This window comes from Pundamilia nyererei, unplaced genomic scaffold (genome assembly GCF_000239375.1).
Source record: "Pundamilia nyererei isolate P.nyererei 1_Seehausen unplaced genomic scaffold, PunNye1.0 scaffold00258, whole genome shotgun sequence".
Taxonomy (NCBI): domain Eukaryota; kingdom Metazoa; phylum Chordata; class Actinopteri; order Cichliformes; family Cichlidae; genus Pundamilia; species Pundamilia nyererei.
This window is the reverse complement of record NW_005187659.1, coordinates 67,814-84,105: the sequence shown is the minus strand read 5'-3', so window position 1 is coordinate 84,105 and position 16,292 is coordinate 67,814. Positions and strand designations below refer to the sequence as shown.

Sequence of the window (16,292 nt, the reverse complement as noted above, 5' to 3'; positions counted from 1 at the left end):
TTATTTTATTGTTTGATGTACGTCACAGTCTGCTTGGCTCCTGTTGGCTCACATATATGCAGGTCATCGGGAAATGCAGTTTCATGTCACTTTAGAAAAGGAAGGTCACACACACCCTGGATCACCCTGCTCTTCTAGAATTTCAGGTGTTCTGCCAAATCAAAGTTCACCAACATCAGCTGTTACTTATCATTCATTGTGCATGTGTGCTTCTAGGACCCTCACCTGGATAAGTTTTTCACGTTAGTGTATGTCCTGGAGGAGTACTCCTTTCCTTTCCGCCTGAAGGACGTCATCATAACTGAGGCAAACATGGAAGGGGAGCTGAAGGCCAGCATGGCTGCACTGAGAGGGGCTGTGCTGGATACCTGTGTCAGGTTCTTGCATCAGCTGCTTAACAAACTCATTCAGCTCATTGTCTACCCTCCAGTCATTGCAGGCCAGATTGGTGAGAAGGCTGTCAACACTTCTTTCTTTTTTCTTTTTTTAACTTTCTTTTTATTGTTTTTCTTTAAACATTATACAGGGAGGGTAGGGGGTAACAACAAAACAAAGCAACAACAACAACAACAAAAAGATAAATACAACAGGTAGGATAACAAAACAAACCCATGTTGGATCTCCTTGTTTCTACAGTTTGATCATTTCTCATTATCAGTGTGTTGGTCTTTATCCTGTTGGGTTTATATACTCAGTCCATTTCTCCCACTTTTTATGGTATTGATCTTCCTGAGTCCTTATTCTATAGGTCAATTGCTCCATGGTTTGTATTTCATCTATAATTTTGATCCATTCGTCCTGTGATGGTGGGTCTATCTTGTTCCATTTTCTTGTAATTGCTTTTTTACAGGCAGCAAGCATAATTTTCAATATGTATCTATCTTCTTTCATCACATCACAACACTACTTTCTATGCAAACTAGGCAAAAATGCAAATTCTCATTTTTTTTGAGTGATTGTAATAATAATAATCTCATAGAGATATATTAATATGATGATTATTGATCATTATTTTTTTTGTTGAAGATATGAAAAACAAAACTGTTTCATTTGCTTTACATTGAGGAATTTACTTCATTAACACACACAACAGAGGAACAGATATTCTAGATTCAGTTTAGCACCTGATAATAAATGCGTTAACTTGTGGTTACCTTTAGGGCAAGCATTACCTTTGTTGTTGTTGTTGTGGTTATTGTTGTTTTAAAGCACTCACTTTGAATTTACCTGCAGTGAACCTGGGTCGGGCTGCTTTCGAAGCCATGGCTCTGTTGGTCAATCAGATCCACAAAAACCTGGAAGGGAACCAAGATCAACATGGCCGCAACAATCTGCTGGCATCTTACATCCATTACTGCTTCCGCCTGCCCACTGCCGAGCCTACTCTGCCACCGAATGGTGAGTCACCAGGCTTAACTGTGAAACCTTTATTTACATTTGAAAGAACAAAAATGTTTTTTGTTAGACCATAAAGTGCCAGGGTTTTTTTTTTTTTTTAATTGTTTTATTTGCTAACTTCTATGTCCTTTCCTTCTCCCCGAGTAGCAGGCACCCAGTCCTATGAGATGCCAATGCAGTACGCTACCTTATCAAGGGCAACAGCGCGGCCAAGCAGTCTGCACCTGTCCCGTTCCAAAAGCATTAGCAACTCCAACCCAGACCTGGCTAGCACACCAGTTTCTCCTGATGAGGAGGTGCAAAGGATCATGGGGAGCAAGGTATGCTGCACCTCTCAAGTCATTTTAAAGGAGATTAAAGTTAGGTTATTAAATATTTTGCACTTTGTTGGTCTTATGTTTTGCAGGAAATGTGTACCAGTCAAACTTATCATAGGCAGCTGTTGCTTTACTTTCACATTTATTATATTTGCTTAGTGTCTCATTTTTCCCCTAGTATTTCAATTACATTAAGTAAAATATATGAATGTTGTTACAGTCTGGCTACACAGAAAACATGGTCTGTGTTTTCTGTCTTTATGAAAACACTTGTTTATTTTCTAGTTTCTGTTTAGATAATATCACTCTGTTATTTTGTTGTAATCGTAGTTTCTGGACTCTTCACAGCTGATTCAATAAACTCAGGTTAACTGAGAACTCTGTGCAAACAGTCTGTCTCACTGCTTAGACAACAATGTAGTAATTCTCTGTGCCTCTATCCCTTTACTTAATGCAGTACCTCAGTCCTGTATTCTCCTCTCCCCAGCTTTCTTTTCTTTGTTGCTTTTGTCTCCTTTTATTTCGTTCCTGATTTTCTTCTCTAAATAATCTTTGATGTAGTAATTACCCTCTCTTAATTCACTGTGCTCTTGCCTCTTGCCACACTCTGTGTGTGTTTTTGTGTGTGTCTCTGGTGGCTTATGGCAGGGCATTGACCGCTCCCACTCCTGGGTAAACTCTGCTTATGCCCCTGGGGGCTCCAGATCTGTGCTACGCCGGAACCCCAACTCCAGCTGTGAGCTCAAGCAGGTGCCAAATCCCTTCACCTCATCCTCACCTTTACCTCCTCCACCTCCATCCTGCACTGCCTCTCATCAATTCTCGCGGGTCATTTCTTACCTCCATTGCATCTGTGTCTGTCTGGCTCTCTCTCCGCTCGCCTCAGCCCACCTGTCACCCCTTTTTATCTACTCCCTGTACATCCTCTCTGCTGCCTAACAGGCACAAGTTCTGCCTGGGGCTTGTTAGGAGTTCATAGAAAGTTCTCTGGCCACCCACCCATTTCCATTCACCCATTTTCACGTCATCTGTGTGTGTTCACCTCACCATCACTCCATGTCAGGCAAACGACCGCAGCTGCAATCGCATGTCTGCCTTTCTGGACAGCGTGGCTTTGTTTTCAGTTCCCCCAAGGCAGATTGCAAAGAAGGTAAAACTGGCATCTAACTAACTGTAAAAGTTACAAACTAACACATTTGTGATATCATATCATTCACCAACTTCCAATATCATTACCATTCATCAACAATCATGCGATTTGAACACAGATCTACATGGAAGTAATGTGAAAATTGAAAATTTAGATCTTTTTGGAATGAAGAACTATCAGTTCGTACTCCTAAACCTTTATAACCTGCAGTTACTGTTTATGAAGTATTCCTAATAGCATTGAAACTGTTTATTTTAATCTTGATAGCTCAAATACAATTAACTAGACCAAACTGAACTAGCTTGTTGTTGGTTCATGTCTAGCTGCTCCACGAGGAGCTGGCTTTACAGTGGGTGGTCAGCACCAGCACAGTGAGGGAAGCGGCACTGCAACAAGCTTGGCTTTTCTTCCAACTGATGGTAAGCATTCCTTTTTGAAATTGCAATAATTGTACACCACTTTCTAAGTAGCAAAAATCTAAAGAGAATGCAGTAAAACAAAACTTAAGGTCTGCAAACCATTTTCTTATGTATCCCCTCCTACAGACAAAGAGCATGGCCCACCACTTATTCCTGACCTCAAAACTGGATGTTCCCAGGCGTCAGCGGTTCCCAGACCGCTTTGTGGATGACATCGCTGCACTTGTGTGTGCCATCAGTGCAGACATTGCCAGCCGATACCACAAGGTACCAAATCCTGAGAGCTACCCCATATTCTAGAAATTGAATTCATTTCTTGATAACAATTTAGGTCACTGGCCAACAAAAACTATAGTGGCTTTATTTTTCTCCCTTATCTTTTATACAAAGCTTGAGCATTGCTGGTTGATTCAAACCTAATATACAACCTAATATAATGTAAACCAAGACTCTTCCTCTTTCTCTCACATGAATTTTCCCCTTCCAGGATGTGGAGCTTGTGGAGAGGTTAAATAGCAGTCTGGCTTTCTTCCTGAGTGACCTGTTGTCTCTCATGGACCGGGGCTTTGTCTTCAACCTCATCCGCTCTTACTACAAACAGGTCCCCATTGCACTTTTTCCTATTTTCCTGTAATCTGATACGCTCAGAGACTCCCACACACATTATTGTATCTTCTATGTAACTGCATGTTAAACAGATTGCCAACAAGTTGCACACGGCCCAGAATCCCAGCTCTCTGAATGCTCTGAGGATGGACTTCACTCGTATTGTCTGCAGCCATGAGCACTATGTGATCCTCAACTTGCCGTGCTCAATCCTGAGCCCCCCAGCCTCCCCCTCTCCTTCCACTTCTTCCACTACATCACAGGTACTACAGCACATTATTCATCATAGACGAATTATAAAAATAAAAAAATTTCACATAAAGAGAATGGATAAATTGAAATGTTGCTAATTTCCCTCTGTAATAAGTGCATACTCATAGCATCAGTGTCCTCAAAGTTCCAGTCATGGCCCTTGGGGATGTTTTTTGCAGCCCTTGAGTCAGCCAAGGAAAGAATGCAATACACTGTATTGTGTCATTTTGGGAGGATTTTTCTTGAATTCCAACTCTTCTGTTCTGGGCATCATAGCTAGAGTTTCTTAACAGAAATACCGCTGGGGTCAAAATGTGCCTTCCTCTTGGTTTAAAAATACAAACATAAATTATGAAATTAGCAAATACACTACAAACACTAACTAAAGCTGTTTATTTTCCTTAATAAACAAATGATGTCTTAAATTTGCAGTCATCAGAAATTCGAGAATAACTCTTCTACTGTGTTCCTACACAAACCATTGCATAACATTAATGTCAGCCACACTTAAAGTCATTTCTCTATAATTCTGTGTCATCTTAACTATGTCTCCTTGTGTCCACAGAGCTCAGCATTTTCCAGTATGGTGCAAGACCAGGGCGTGGCCACCATGTTTGAGCTCTCCGTCCCTTTTCGCCAGCAGCACTTCCTGTCCGGCCTGCTGCTGTCTGAGCTCTCACTCATCCTCGACCCTGATGGTGAAGGGTGGGTTTTTAGTATCTGCTCACAAGCTGATCAAGACTTTACATCGATTCAGACTTTAACGTGAAATAAAATGAGACATGACAAAGATTATGATGATTTTGTTTATCATCCACAGGGTTTTTTTCCTTCATAAAAAGGCCATTAGTGCCGTTCACTCCCTGCTGTGTAGCCACGATGCAGACCCTCGCTACAGGGACCCTCAAGTCAGAGCCCACATGGCTCAGCTCTACCTGCCTCTCATCCCAATCGTCATGGAGACGCTACATCAACTCTATGACTTCTCTGGTCAGCAGAACAATATGAGCAGTCCATAAATATGGTTTTCCACCTGCTCGAGAAGATGTTGTTATATTTGCAGTTTTATTGTACCTGAGAGCGCTTTTCTTATTGCCTTGCAGACTCCTCGCCTTCTCGGGTCCGCCATGCATCCACCCACGCTGACGATGCTGACCCAGACAGTGGCAGCACTATCAGTCAGTCTGTTGCCATGGCAATCGCTGGCTCCCCTCTGCAGCACGCCAAAGCCAACCCATTCGCACTGCCCACAGTGGTAAGTGATAGCAGCAAGGGTCATAGTGTTCCCCAGAGCCCTACAGACTGACAGGTCACAGAGTGGCCTCTGTGTGGGCGACTGCTGCTTCAGTTTGACAGACGGTCACACCACACAACACTCACCCATTTAAATATCATTTGCATTCTTTCCATGTTGTTCTTTAGCTAAAGAACAACTGCTCCTCTTCACCTGTAGGTGGCTCTGTGTCCTTTGCTATAACTTTCTCTAAACAGCCATTTTGTTCTATACTCAAGTGGATTACAAGATTGGCACCGATTTTCTGTGTGTGTGCGTGTCGTTACCAGGCGGGGCGCCAGTCCAGCTCTCTGTCCGCCGAGTGCAGTAGGACTCTGCTGGTGTGTTTCCTGTGGGTGCTGAAGAATGCAGATGCAGCTCTCCTGGAGCGCTGGGTGTCAGATTTGTCTGTACTGCAAATCAACCGCTTGCTAGATCTGCTGCATCTCTGTGTGTCCTGCTTTGAATACAAGGTATAATAAATGGGCACCATCAAGATCTGCAGTTCATTCAGGGAGATGCTAAATTCCTCTAAATAGATTTTTTTTTTCAAAGAAATCTAGTTCAGAGCAAATATTGATTACATTTCATTTTCCTTCTTTTTCTCCTGTTTGATGGGGTTTTTATGAAGGCAATGAGTTAATGTTCATGGTTTAATTAGCTGTTATTTAAAAATTAGATTTAATTTAACCATTACTGCAAAAATGATGTCTGTGGCAGCATGTAACAGATCTGTGCTGGTCAGTTACTGCTGGCTGAGAATGCCCTCACTTCTGCCTCTGAAAAGTATATTTGATATGATACATTATACATAATGCATTGTACACTGAGGCACTTGGACTTCAGACATCATATCCAGGGTTACTACTGTATTTTCCATTACTGTTTGCATAGCACTCCAAAATCACACAGTAGTCTATTTAGCTGTGTTTACTCTATAAATTATCAATAGGGCAGAAGGCTATTTTTATGTGTTTGTTTTTAAATTGTTTGCCTTTCTAAAGTCCATTTCTTAGCAGCTTTCTACACAGTTTTTTTTCCCCTTTTATCCACTTTTAATAGTCTTTTTTTCTCTCTCAGAGAAATTTCTGGGTAAACTTGCCTAATTTGTATGCTACCTTTTTATGATTTATTTGTCCTCTGACGTTTGGTGGGCGTTGTAGGGGAAGAAGACTTTGGAGCGGATCAATAGCCTGACATTTAAAAAGTCTCAGGATATGAAAGCACGACTTGAAGAAGCCATACTGGGCACAATCGGAGCCCGTCAGGAGATGGTTCGGCGTCACAGAGGTGGGAAGCACAACAGAAACATAGGCTTGTGTCGTGCATGTCTGAAGCAATTTATATTTGTGGTGCTTAAGGAAATTTACTCTTACAGAAAGGAGCCCTTATGGCAGCCAGGAGAACGTTAGGTGGAAAAAGAACGTAACTCATTGGAGAACAAATGCAGACAGAGTCGACAAGTATGTGCTTTACAGACACATAGATTTGGTTCTTCTGCTCACCTTGTGAAAATTACAAATATTCTTGGATTATAATTTATGTCAAAAGTGTGTTTCTGTGTAACATGATTGTAAAATGACACCTTTCAGGACTAAGGCTGAGGTGGAACAGGAGTCTGTGGTGGATGGAAACCTAGCTACTGAGGCCTCTCTCATAGTACTGGACACACTGGAAATTATAGTCAAGGTAAAACAATGAGAATTAAATAAATCTGTTTAGACACCACCTTTCCAGTGGTTGACATACAGTGCTGTCCTCCTATATAAACATCCTTTGCTTGTTGTGTGCCTGTCTTCTTTCAGACTGTGGTTGCATCAGAGTTGAAAGAAAGTGTTTTAGGTGGAGTGCTGAGAGTACTTCTTCACAGCATGGCAGGAAACCAGAGCGCCCTCTTTCTGCAGCATTGTTTCAATACACAGAGAGCTCTGGTTTTCAAAGTAAGTGCAGTTTGTTTTTAGCAATTACACAAGTTTTCAGTTTTTTTTTATTATTGTCCTTTCCAGCAAAATAAAAAATTAAAAAAAATCACAAATTAATGAATTAACACAAATAATTAATGTTTTGGTATTAATAGTTTTACTCCTATTTGGCATTATTCTGCTTACTCATTTTTATTGATGACATCTGTGTTACATTTTTGTATTGAAAAGTAAAGCAAGTGGGCCATATTTAATTTCTGGTGGCAGCGGGGTGAACCGTACGAAGTGACGCTGTGTGTTTTTGTGTATAGTTCCCAGAGATGCTGTTTGAGGAGGACACGGAGCTTTGTGCAGACCTGTGCCTGCGTCTCCTGCGTCACTGCAGCAGCAGTGTCGGCTCTGTCAGAAGTCACGCCTCGGCATCCCTTTACCTGCTCATGAGACAGAACTTCGAGATTGGAAATGTATGTTAAGGTGTTTCATTATCTGTGAAATACTTTGATGTTCTTTCATTACTGTGGACATGTCAGCAAAATGCATTTATACCGTAATTCAAGACTGTAATGGGCGACTGTGGTTCAGGTTTGGGAAGCTCAGCTTGTAACCAGAAGGTTGCCGGTTCGATCCCAGCTCTGTCTGTCTTGGTTGTTGTGTCCTTGGGCAAGACACTTCACCTACCACCTACTGGTGATGGCGCGATAAGGCAGCCTCGCTTCTGTCAGTCTGTCCCAGGGCAACTGTGGCTACAAGTGTAGCTTGCTTCCACCAGTGTGTGAATGTGAGAGTGAATGAATAGTGGAATTGTAAAGCGCTATATAAATGCAATCCATTATTATTACTGATGTTGTAAGTCACACTGAGCTACGTTTTTGTTTGTAGAACTTTGCACGAGTAAAGATGCAGGTCACCATGTCTCTGTCCTCACTGGTGGGCACATCGCAGAACTTTAATGAAGAGCATCTTCGTCGGTCTCTCAAGACAATCTTGACATATGCCGAAGAGGACTTAGAGCTGCGGGACACACCTTTCCCAGAGCAGGTGGACAGCAACCATCATCTTGTTTACAGTTTTTGAGCTGAAGCTCGTGGAACGGGTAAGACATTTTTTTTCATTTGGTATATGTATGTTTGAAACTGCAGGTCCAGGATCTGGTGTTCAACCTGCACATGATTCTTACTGACACTGTGAAGATGAAGGAGCATCAGCACGATCCAGAGATGCTTATCGACCTAATGTACAGGTACTGGAATGACCATCAGAGTGGCTGTAAATCAAAAATAAAATAAAACCTAAAGTGTTTTCTCATTTTCTCTTTTCAGGATTGCTAAAGGTTACCAGAACTCCCCTGACTTGCGCTTAACGTGGCTTCAAAACATGGCAGGGAAACACTCAGAGAGAGGGAACCATGCTGAAGCAGCCCACTGTCTGGTCCACAGCGCAGCTCTGGTAGCGGAGTATCTCAACATGCTGGAGGATTGTCGCTACCTGCCCATTGGTTGTGTCACATTTCAGGTCAATGTGTATGCTGTTTAAATCTTTCTACTTACAAATAGTTGGCTAGGTCACAATGAATTTAATCGAATGCCTCGGTCACAGTCGGTGACCTCCTGATACCTGCCTGAACACCGCAGCCAACATGTTTCAAAAGGCACAAAAATTTGTCTCCTTATCTGGTGCGTGTTACAGTTTTCACTGTTTCACTACAGCTTGGAAAGTAGTTGGCAGTTATCTGACAAGGAGATGTTTTCCATGCAAACTACGGGCAACCGCGACAATCTGCTCACAGTCAAAGCAACTGTAATCTTTCACTGAGGCACTGTATACCTCTTTGTGACCAGTTTGAAACTGAAACTGCCAGAAACCTCCAGCAACCAGTCACTAACTGGGTAGAGAATTCAAATTTTTCCCAAATGACCTGTCGTTGCCAGGTGATGGCTGACTGGTCTCTGGACTTGTGTGAGTTGAGTTTTAGCAATTGAATTTGCAGCGACTGCCAGAAACCTCCAGCAACTATTCACCACCCGGTTTGAGACTCTTGTGACCTGTGGTTACTAGATCTTCACTAATGGGTGTCTAGACCTGTGTGACTCAGGCCTAAATGAAACTTTTACTTAAAAGACATATAAAACATTTGGGTGTATGACCAGATGTTAACTTTTTTCCTATTCTGTTTTGTCTGTTTTTTACTACAGAATATTTCGTCCAACGTATTAGAGGAGTCGGCAGTATCCGATGATGTTCTGTCGCCAGAGGAGGAGGGCATTTGTGCTGGGAAGTATTTCAGTGAGTCTGGCCTGGTGGGGCTTCTCGAGCAAGCAGCTGCTTCTTTTAATATGGTATGACTCACATTCACTGACAAACAGCACAAGGTTCCAGCATTAACATGATTTGTGTTAAAATCTCTATTTAATTGTGCTGTAACTGCAGGCCGGCATGTATGAGGCCATTAATGAAGTGTACAAGATTCTGCTCCCGATCCATGAAGCCAACAGAGACTTTAAAAAGCTGGCTACTGTCCACGGGAAGCTACAAGATGCCTTTAATAAAGTCTACAACCAAGTGAGTTGACAGCTTAATCCTGAAATCACCAGCAATCCACAAAGGAATTTGTTTCTAGCTAATTATCTTTATCCTAATTCCCTTCTTATGTGCTTTATTTCTTTTCTCATCTTTTCCAGAGTTCAGGATGGGAGGTAACAAACTAATCTGACATTAAGAGTATCTAATTTAAAGTAAAACATTCAGCAGTTGTTGTTGACAATGTTATTCTTCTTCCCCTTGGCTTGTTTTCTTCTCCACTCCTGTGTCAATAACATGGCCACTGGTGAGTTATGCAAAGCTTGCTTTATCACTTGGTTGAGTAGAATTAAGACAAGTATTAATTAATTTGGGCTGCAGTCCTGCTGTAATAAAACTACTTCTGAGCATGAATTTGTATTTTCCCACAACATGAAAAGCATCTGTTTTCCCAAATCCAAAGCGTTAACAAAGAGTAAATGCTGTTTTGTTTTGTTTTGTTTTTCATCACTGGTGTTGCAAACACAGGAATATAAATTAGTGTCAGGGTGAAAACAATCTGTGTGCATTTTACAAACCAGCGGTTTTAACTAAAAGAAAAAAACCAAACAGCTTTCAGCCCCAAAACAACTAAACAAGAGAAAACGTTTACAAAGAAAAGACGGCTCACTGGTGTGGCCGGTTGAGAGAGAAGAAAGTAAATGATCCTCTGTGGTAGGCGGTGGCCATGTTGGCTCTTTTTACAAGGGTGGCCCTCAGGAAAGGACACAGTCATTGGCCCCACCAATATCCACATCCAATAACTATATAATTTCCAAACATTAACCAGACCTTTTCACTAACAGAAAATCAGGCACAGAAGTTAAATAGGATAACGCATAAATACAACAGCAGTATAACAACCATGGATCATGATTGGGGGGGAAAAATAAACTCTGGTTATTCAGATAGATTTCTAGTTTACATTTCACATTTTAGGCTGTGTTAACACCTCCATATGGCTGCTTACTATGATGACCCCTAATTAGCATATAATTGCATAGTTACTTAGTTACTGACACTTTGTTATCACACTGTTACCAAGTACTTTTTACTGCATTTTTTCTAATGGTTAAACAGCTATTTCGCTAACATTTCTGTACAACACATTACTCGTGGTGAGTTTATTCTGCAGTGTCGCATAATGCTGTTCCTCCTGTTTTTGTGTTTCTATTCATTCATTCAGCATTTATGTACTAGTGGAAAAACAGTATGCTAACGTTTGTATGACAGATTTGGTCTTGGTTTCAAGGTTGTTGAGTCCTCAATAAAAACAGCTCAGTCATTTAAACATTTTAGTTTGTGAAGAAAAAAAAACTTCATTTCAAGTCTTTAGTGTCAGATAATGAGTCCATGAATTAAAACGGGGTATTTTTTTTTTCTACTATTACCACGTAAGCTCTGTGTCAGCTGCTTTTAATTCACTCATGCTCTGCACTCTTTAATCGTTTAAGTTTTCTGTCTTGTTTTTAGTGTTCAGCGAATGTTTGGGACCTACTTCAGAGTGGGTTTCTATGGCTGTCGCTTCGGAGATCTGGATGAGCAAGAATTTGTCTACAAGGAGCCATCGATCACCAAGTTAGCTGAGATATCGCACAGACTTGAGGCATGTTAACTCCTCCTGATGTTAATAAAGATGTCTTTAATGATTTATGAGGAACATATGTCTAAAGGTGAATGCCTCTGGCCCACAGGAGTTCTACTCAGAGAAATTTGGGGATGAGGTGGTCGAAATTATCAAAGACTCCAACCCAGTGGACAAAAACAAACTCGATCCCAACAAGGTAAAGAGATGTGTATGTTTGTTGCTTAAAGAATATGTATATTTTAAAAATGTCTAACTGTACTGATGACTTTTTCAGGCTTACCTGCAGATCACCTATGTCGAGCCCTACTTTGACACATATGAGCTCAAGGAAAGAATCACCTACTTTGACAAGAACTACAACTTGCGTACCTTCATGTACTGCACTCCCTTCACTCTGGACGGCCGCGCTCACGGCGACCTGCACGAGCAGTACAAACGCAAAACCATCCTGACAACGTCTCACGCCTTCCCTTACATCAAGACACGGATCAATGTTATCCACAAGGAGGAGGTGGGTGTCTCTACTGGAGGGATCAGATTTTAAATAAATGTAGACATTATGATGTATGTTCATTGTTACATCTTTGGTTTTCCAGATTATTCTTGTCCCCATCGAGGTGGCGATTGAAGATATGCAGAAGAAGACTCAGGAGCTCGCTTTCGCCACAAACCAAGACCCCGCAGACTCTAAAATGCTTCAGATGGTGCTCCAGGGCTGTGTGGGCACCACTGTCAACCAGGTGATAAAATAATTGAAATGCTCGTCCCCCTGGAATAATAATAACATCAAAGCAGAGCTTTAAGTCTGGGTTAGTGTTTTAAGCAGTGGCAGAAATTCCTCAGCTAATATGTAACTGTTTGTCTCCCCTAACAGGGCCCCCTTGAGGTGGCGCAGGTCTTTCTCGCCGACATTCCTGATGACCCCAAGCTGTTTCGTCATCACAACAAACTGCGCCTCTGCTTTAAAGACTTTGCTAAGAGGTACTGACATGATCTCCGTCTCAGACAAAGACTGTTGTGTAGCCAATAAAAACAAATCCCAACTCCCTGTGTCTTTCTTTTTTGTGCAGGTGTGAAGATGCCCTGAGGAAGAATAAAGCCCTGATTGGGCCAGATCAGAAAGAGTACCACAGAGAGCTAGAAAGGAATTATCATAAACTGAAAGAAGCTCTGGGTCCTCTCATCAACCGCAAGATCCCCCAGCTTTACAGAACCCTACCAGCTCCGACTCTGCAAACACAACGGTAACTTGAGACATTAATAACACACACACACGCCTACGCACAGAGACGCATAAAATGATCTCATGCTGCTTCTTCAAGCACATCAAGCTAACATAAGAGGAACCTAAAACTGTGTCATGCTTCAGGCTATATGCTCTGCATGTCACCAGTGAGCAGACATGCAGACACATTTCAGTGATTTCAAATGTGTCACATTTTATTCCACAGTCATTAATAAAAGATGATGCACTTCTTGAACTGCTGTAGCCTGTTTGACTATGGAAACTATCACCATATGTTACTTTTGGTTTTCATCATCTTCTGGCTGCACCTCTGTGTTTGCATGTGGACTGATTTCTAATCAGAAACAGTTACAGTCAACAGCACCTGCCAGACCGATGCTGCAGCACAGAGAAATGTAAAATCCCAGATATTTAAAATATTAACACAAACTTTGAGCTCCATTGGTCCGCTATATTACATTAGGGGTTTATCATTATTATTCTTGGAACCACAATGCTGACTCAAAGCCATGTAAGCTTTTAGTGGGACAACTTTCACACTCCTTGGGTGGCATTTTTTTTGGCTCAAATGAAATAAAAATGAACTACATCTTTGCTAAAATATGTTTTTGATTTTGACAAAAATCTTTTTACCAGTATTCCTACTAATTATCCCCCCTCTCTTGCAGGAACTCCTACAGTAGGTCGAGTTTCCGCAAAGTCGACTGTTGATCCACAGAAAGCTGCAAAGCGACACAAAGCAACAAGCTTTTAAAATTAGCACCATCTCATACCGTCTGTCCCCCCTTCCCCCCACTGCATTGCACACCAACTGTAGCAGGAACACACAAACTCACCGTCCTCTTCTTCATCTAGCTCGTTATTTTACACTCATCACCCTTGGCCACCTAGTCATGTCTTAACACCCCCCTCCCCCTTCCAGTCCCTCCATGCACACACAGTAAGTTGTCACCTCTTTCACTGCCCTACCATCCCCACCACTCTCACACCTCTTTTGGGGAAAAAAAACCCTCTGGTGTTTATGCAGGAAGGTTATCTGCTCTGTAAATATTGTCATTTGGAGCAAGGCTCTAAGATGGCAGCGTTTAAAGAAAGCTTTTTACAGTTATCCACCCAAAGTAATCTCTCAGAGCCTGATCTGACTTTACCTTTAGTTTTTAGTGCACTGTTTTACGTTTGTTTTTCTTTAGCTTCGAGTGTCTGCTTTTGAACAGGCTTAGGTTGTCTGTTTTGTGTCATGCACTTATTTAATTTGTGAGATTTTTTTTAATCCCTGGTAGTGATCACTGCCAGACTTTGTTATTAAATAGTCCCAGGGAGTTTTCTTTTGTTATCAACAGACCAAATAACTGACATTCCTTCTCCCTCAAGTCGTAACATTTATCTGCCCATCTCTCGTTATAAGGGTTCAATAAAGAGAGTTGGTGGGCTGCTTTTTGTGGAGGTCCAGGTTTGATATGATTGAGCTCATAATGTGTGGGAGAGACTGACTCGATGGGATGTTTAAATGTGTTCTTAAAACTGTGAACTCTTAGAAAAGCACTGCAGTCGCATCAGATGTTTATCACAGAAGCACTGTCTAAAGACAGGCCATCTCGTTTACTCACACAGGCATGTTCAAACTGCGACATTCACTATCATACTACAGTATAGATAGATAACTGAATATGTTATGACTGCGTAAACAAGTCCTCGTTTGACTGTTATGCGCTTCTGTGGAAGACCAAATGTTTTGTATGTATACACCTCTGTGGTTTGCATTTATTGTAGAAATCTCCATCTACTGTATCTATGAAATTGCACTATTGTAAACAACCTGCAGCACATTAACACTGTAACTACTAAAATATATGTGCTTTTGTTATTTTACAGAGCTGGAAACTGTTTTTTACCGATTAGATAGGCAATTTTTTTTATTTATTTACACTGTCTTCTATTAAATATTTCTCCCTACACTCCTGGTCATCCTTTATTTGTGGGTCTTACAATGTAAATTCATGTAATAATGTGTTTACTATTTTTAACACTGTTTCACATTAACAGTTTTGTTACTGGAAATCTATGTTTTTCACACATGGTTTCTTCGTTTTTCAGCAGTCAGTATCATATTATGGTATGGGAAGCATCTTTAATACCCATAGACCACAGTGATACTACACAAACTACTCTAACAACGGGGCTACGACAATAACATAGTGGCGTTTCTACATGAAACATACACAAGGTTTGCAAGTAATTATTACTAAATTTGCATGTATTTTAGTTATGAATCTCAATACTTTTGAATGTTGTAGACTATTCTTTTTCAGATGTTATAACTTAAAATTAACAGTTATAATTAAGAATAATTATTTCATCCCATATTTATTGCACATTCACAAGGGTTACAGTACCATTATGATTATATATAGTTTTTTATTTGTATTTGTTTATTTGGTGACATCCTCTTGCAGGGACTTTTATGGTTGTTTCTGCAAGTCTTTTGTGGGGTATGAAATTTCTCAAAGATACTCAGTGTCCTTCCGCCAACAATTTTTGATGTCCATGGATCTCTAAAGAGGTTGTTTGAGGTCTTAGACGTTTATTGGGATTCCTCAGCGTTCCTTGATTTGATAATTTAATGGCTTTGATTGAATATATTTTAGACTTTTCAGTTGTATCTCCAGTTTGCTACACTTCAGTATTAAACTTGAAACTTAATATGCTGTTGTACTAGTTTGACAGCTGTAGTTGCATTTAAAGCATCTGTTGTTGTGATTGGGCGCTAAATAAATGCACAACTCAGTGTTCATATCCAAAAAGTGTGATCAAGTTGTTTAAAAATATTTTATTATCGAGTACAGTATGTAAACTTTAATGTTACCAGTGACAGCTGGGGACCAGTGAGGATTTTTAAGATTATAGTTGCTGACTTTACTGTACTTCGTTGCTTATTATTTTATAACAAGGCGTCTTATTTTGAAAGTTCAGCAATTCAAAGATTTTAACTGTTTCCTTTACAAAAGATTTATTTATTACACATATCAGCCAGATGCTTGATTATATTAATATTTTAAAAATGAGTATAGAAGTAACAAGGCGTTGAAAAGAGAATCACCACGTTGACTTCATTGTGTTTATTTACATGAGTTCCAGTCATCGATATTTTGGCGTTTAACCGATTCTAATAAACTGCTCTTGAAGGAATGACATTTATATTGTTAGAAGTAACAAACACATTTTTATAAATAAAGTTTTTTCCCCACAATTTGTTTTTTTATTTGCTTTTTTTTTTTTACATAACATTAAATACATTTTTATATGTCTATCGTAGATAAACGGTACAGTACATAATAAATAAACAACCAGACCCATTTAAAAGAAACCCTTTAATTTTCCATTACAGTAAAAAAAATAAAATAAAAAAAATAAATGTAGGCCAGTGTGATCATAAATGATCTCATCACTAAAATAGCTTGCCCCCCTTTTTTAATCTATGACTTTCAGACTGAAGGAGGGTCAAACGATTGCACAGCTTCATATATGTCTCTGTATGAAGACTCCAGCGAGACGTGCAGTGCGCGAG

General features: G+C 40.4%; 1 protein-coding gene across 6 annotated transcripts in view; it reads left to right on the top strand.

Annotated features, from left to right (window-relative positions):
- The window catches only part of dock6 (dedicator of cytokinesis 6), a 31,758-nt gene extending 17,076 nt beyond the window's left edge, over positions 1-14,682 (top strand). For 2 of the 6 annotated variants that reach the window (XM_005749905.2, XM_005749906.2), the window contains exons 20-50: positions 217-448; positions 1,234-1,398; positions 1,546-1,718; positions 2,364-2,465; positions 2,779-2,865; positions 3,189-3,284; positions 3,411-3,551; positions 3,772-3,885; positions 3,983-4,153; positions 4,708-4,847; positions 4,963-5,132; positions 5,246-5,397; positions 5,706-5,888; positions 6,579-6,705; positions 6,794-6,878; positions 7,008-7,104; positions 7,221-7,355; positions 7,649-7,801; positions 8,217-8,375; positions 8,477-8,577; positions 8,657-8,849; positions 9,530-9,673; positions 9,765-9,896; positions 10,016-10,030; positions 11,374-11,499; positions 11,588-11,677; positions 11,756-11,992; positions 12,078-12,221; positions 12,356-12,462; positions 12,552-12,725; positions 13,396-14,682. In XM_005749905.2, coding sequence (XP_005749962.1) covers positions 217-448; positions 1,234-1,398; positions 1,546-1,718; positions 2,364-2,465; positions 2,779-2,865; positions 3,189-3,284; positions 3,411-3,551; positions 3,772-3,885; positions 3,983-4,153; positions 4,708-4,847; positions 4,963-5,132; positions 5,246-5,397; positions 5,706-5,888; positions 6,579-6,705; positions 6,794-6,878; positions 7,008-7,104; positions 7,221-7,355; positions 7,649-7,801; positions 8,217-8,375; positions 8,477-8,577; positions 8,657-8,849; positions 9,530-9,673; positions 9,765-9,896; positions 10,016-10,030; positions 11,374-11,499; positions 11,588-11,677; positions 11,756-11,992; positions 12,078-12,221; positions 12,356-12,462; positions 12,552-12,725; positions 13,396-13,438 — 4,188 coding nt within the window. In that variant the 3' untranslated portion in view covers positions 13,439-14,682. The remainder of the gene's footprint in view (positions 1-216; positions 449-1,233; positions 1,399-1,545; positions 1,719-2,363; positions 2,466-2,778; positions 2,866-3,188; positions 3,285-3,410; positions 3,552-3,771; positions 3,886-3,982; positions 4,154-4,707; positions 4,848-4,962; positions 5,133-5,245; positions 5,398-5,705; positions 5,889-6,578; positions 6,706-6,793; positions 6,879-7,007; positions 7,105-7,220; positions 7,356-7,648; positions 7,802-8,216; positions 8,376-8,476; positions 8,578-8,656; positions 8,850-9,529; positions 9,674-9,764; positions 9,897-10,015; positions 10,031-11,373; positions 11,500-11,587; positions 11,678-11,755; positions 11,993-12,077; positions 12,222-12,355; positions 12,463-12,551; positions 12,726-13,395) is intronic. The other 4 variants (XM_005749909.2, XM_013915117.1, XM_005749908.2 and 1 more) reach the window with 2 other exon arrangements.
- Positions 14,683-16,292: the final 1,610 nt, after the last annotated feature.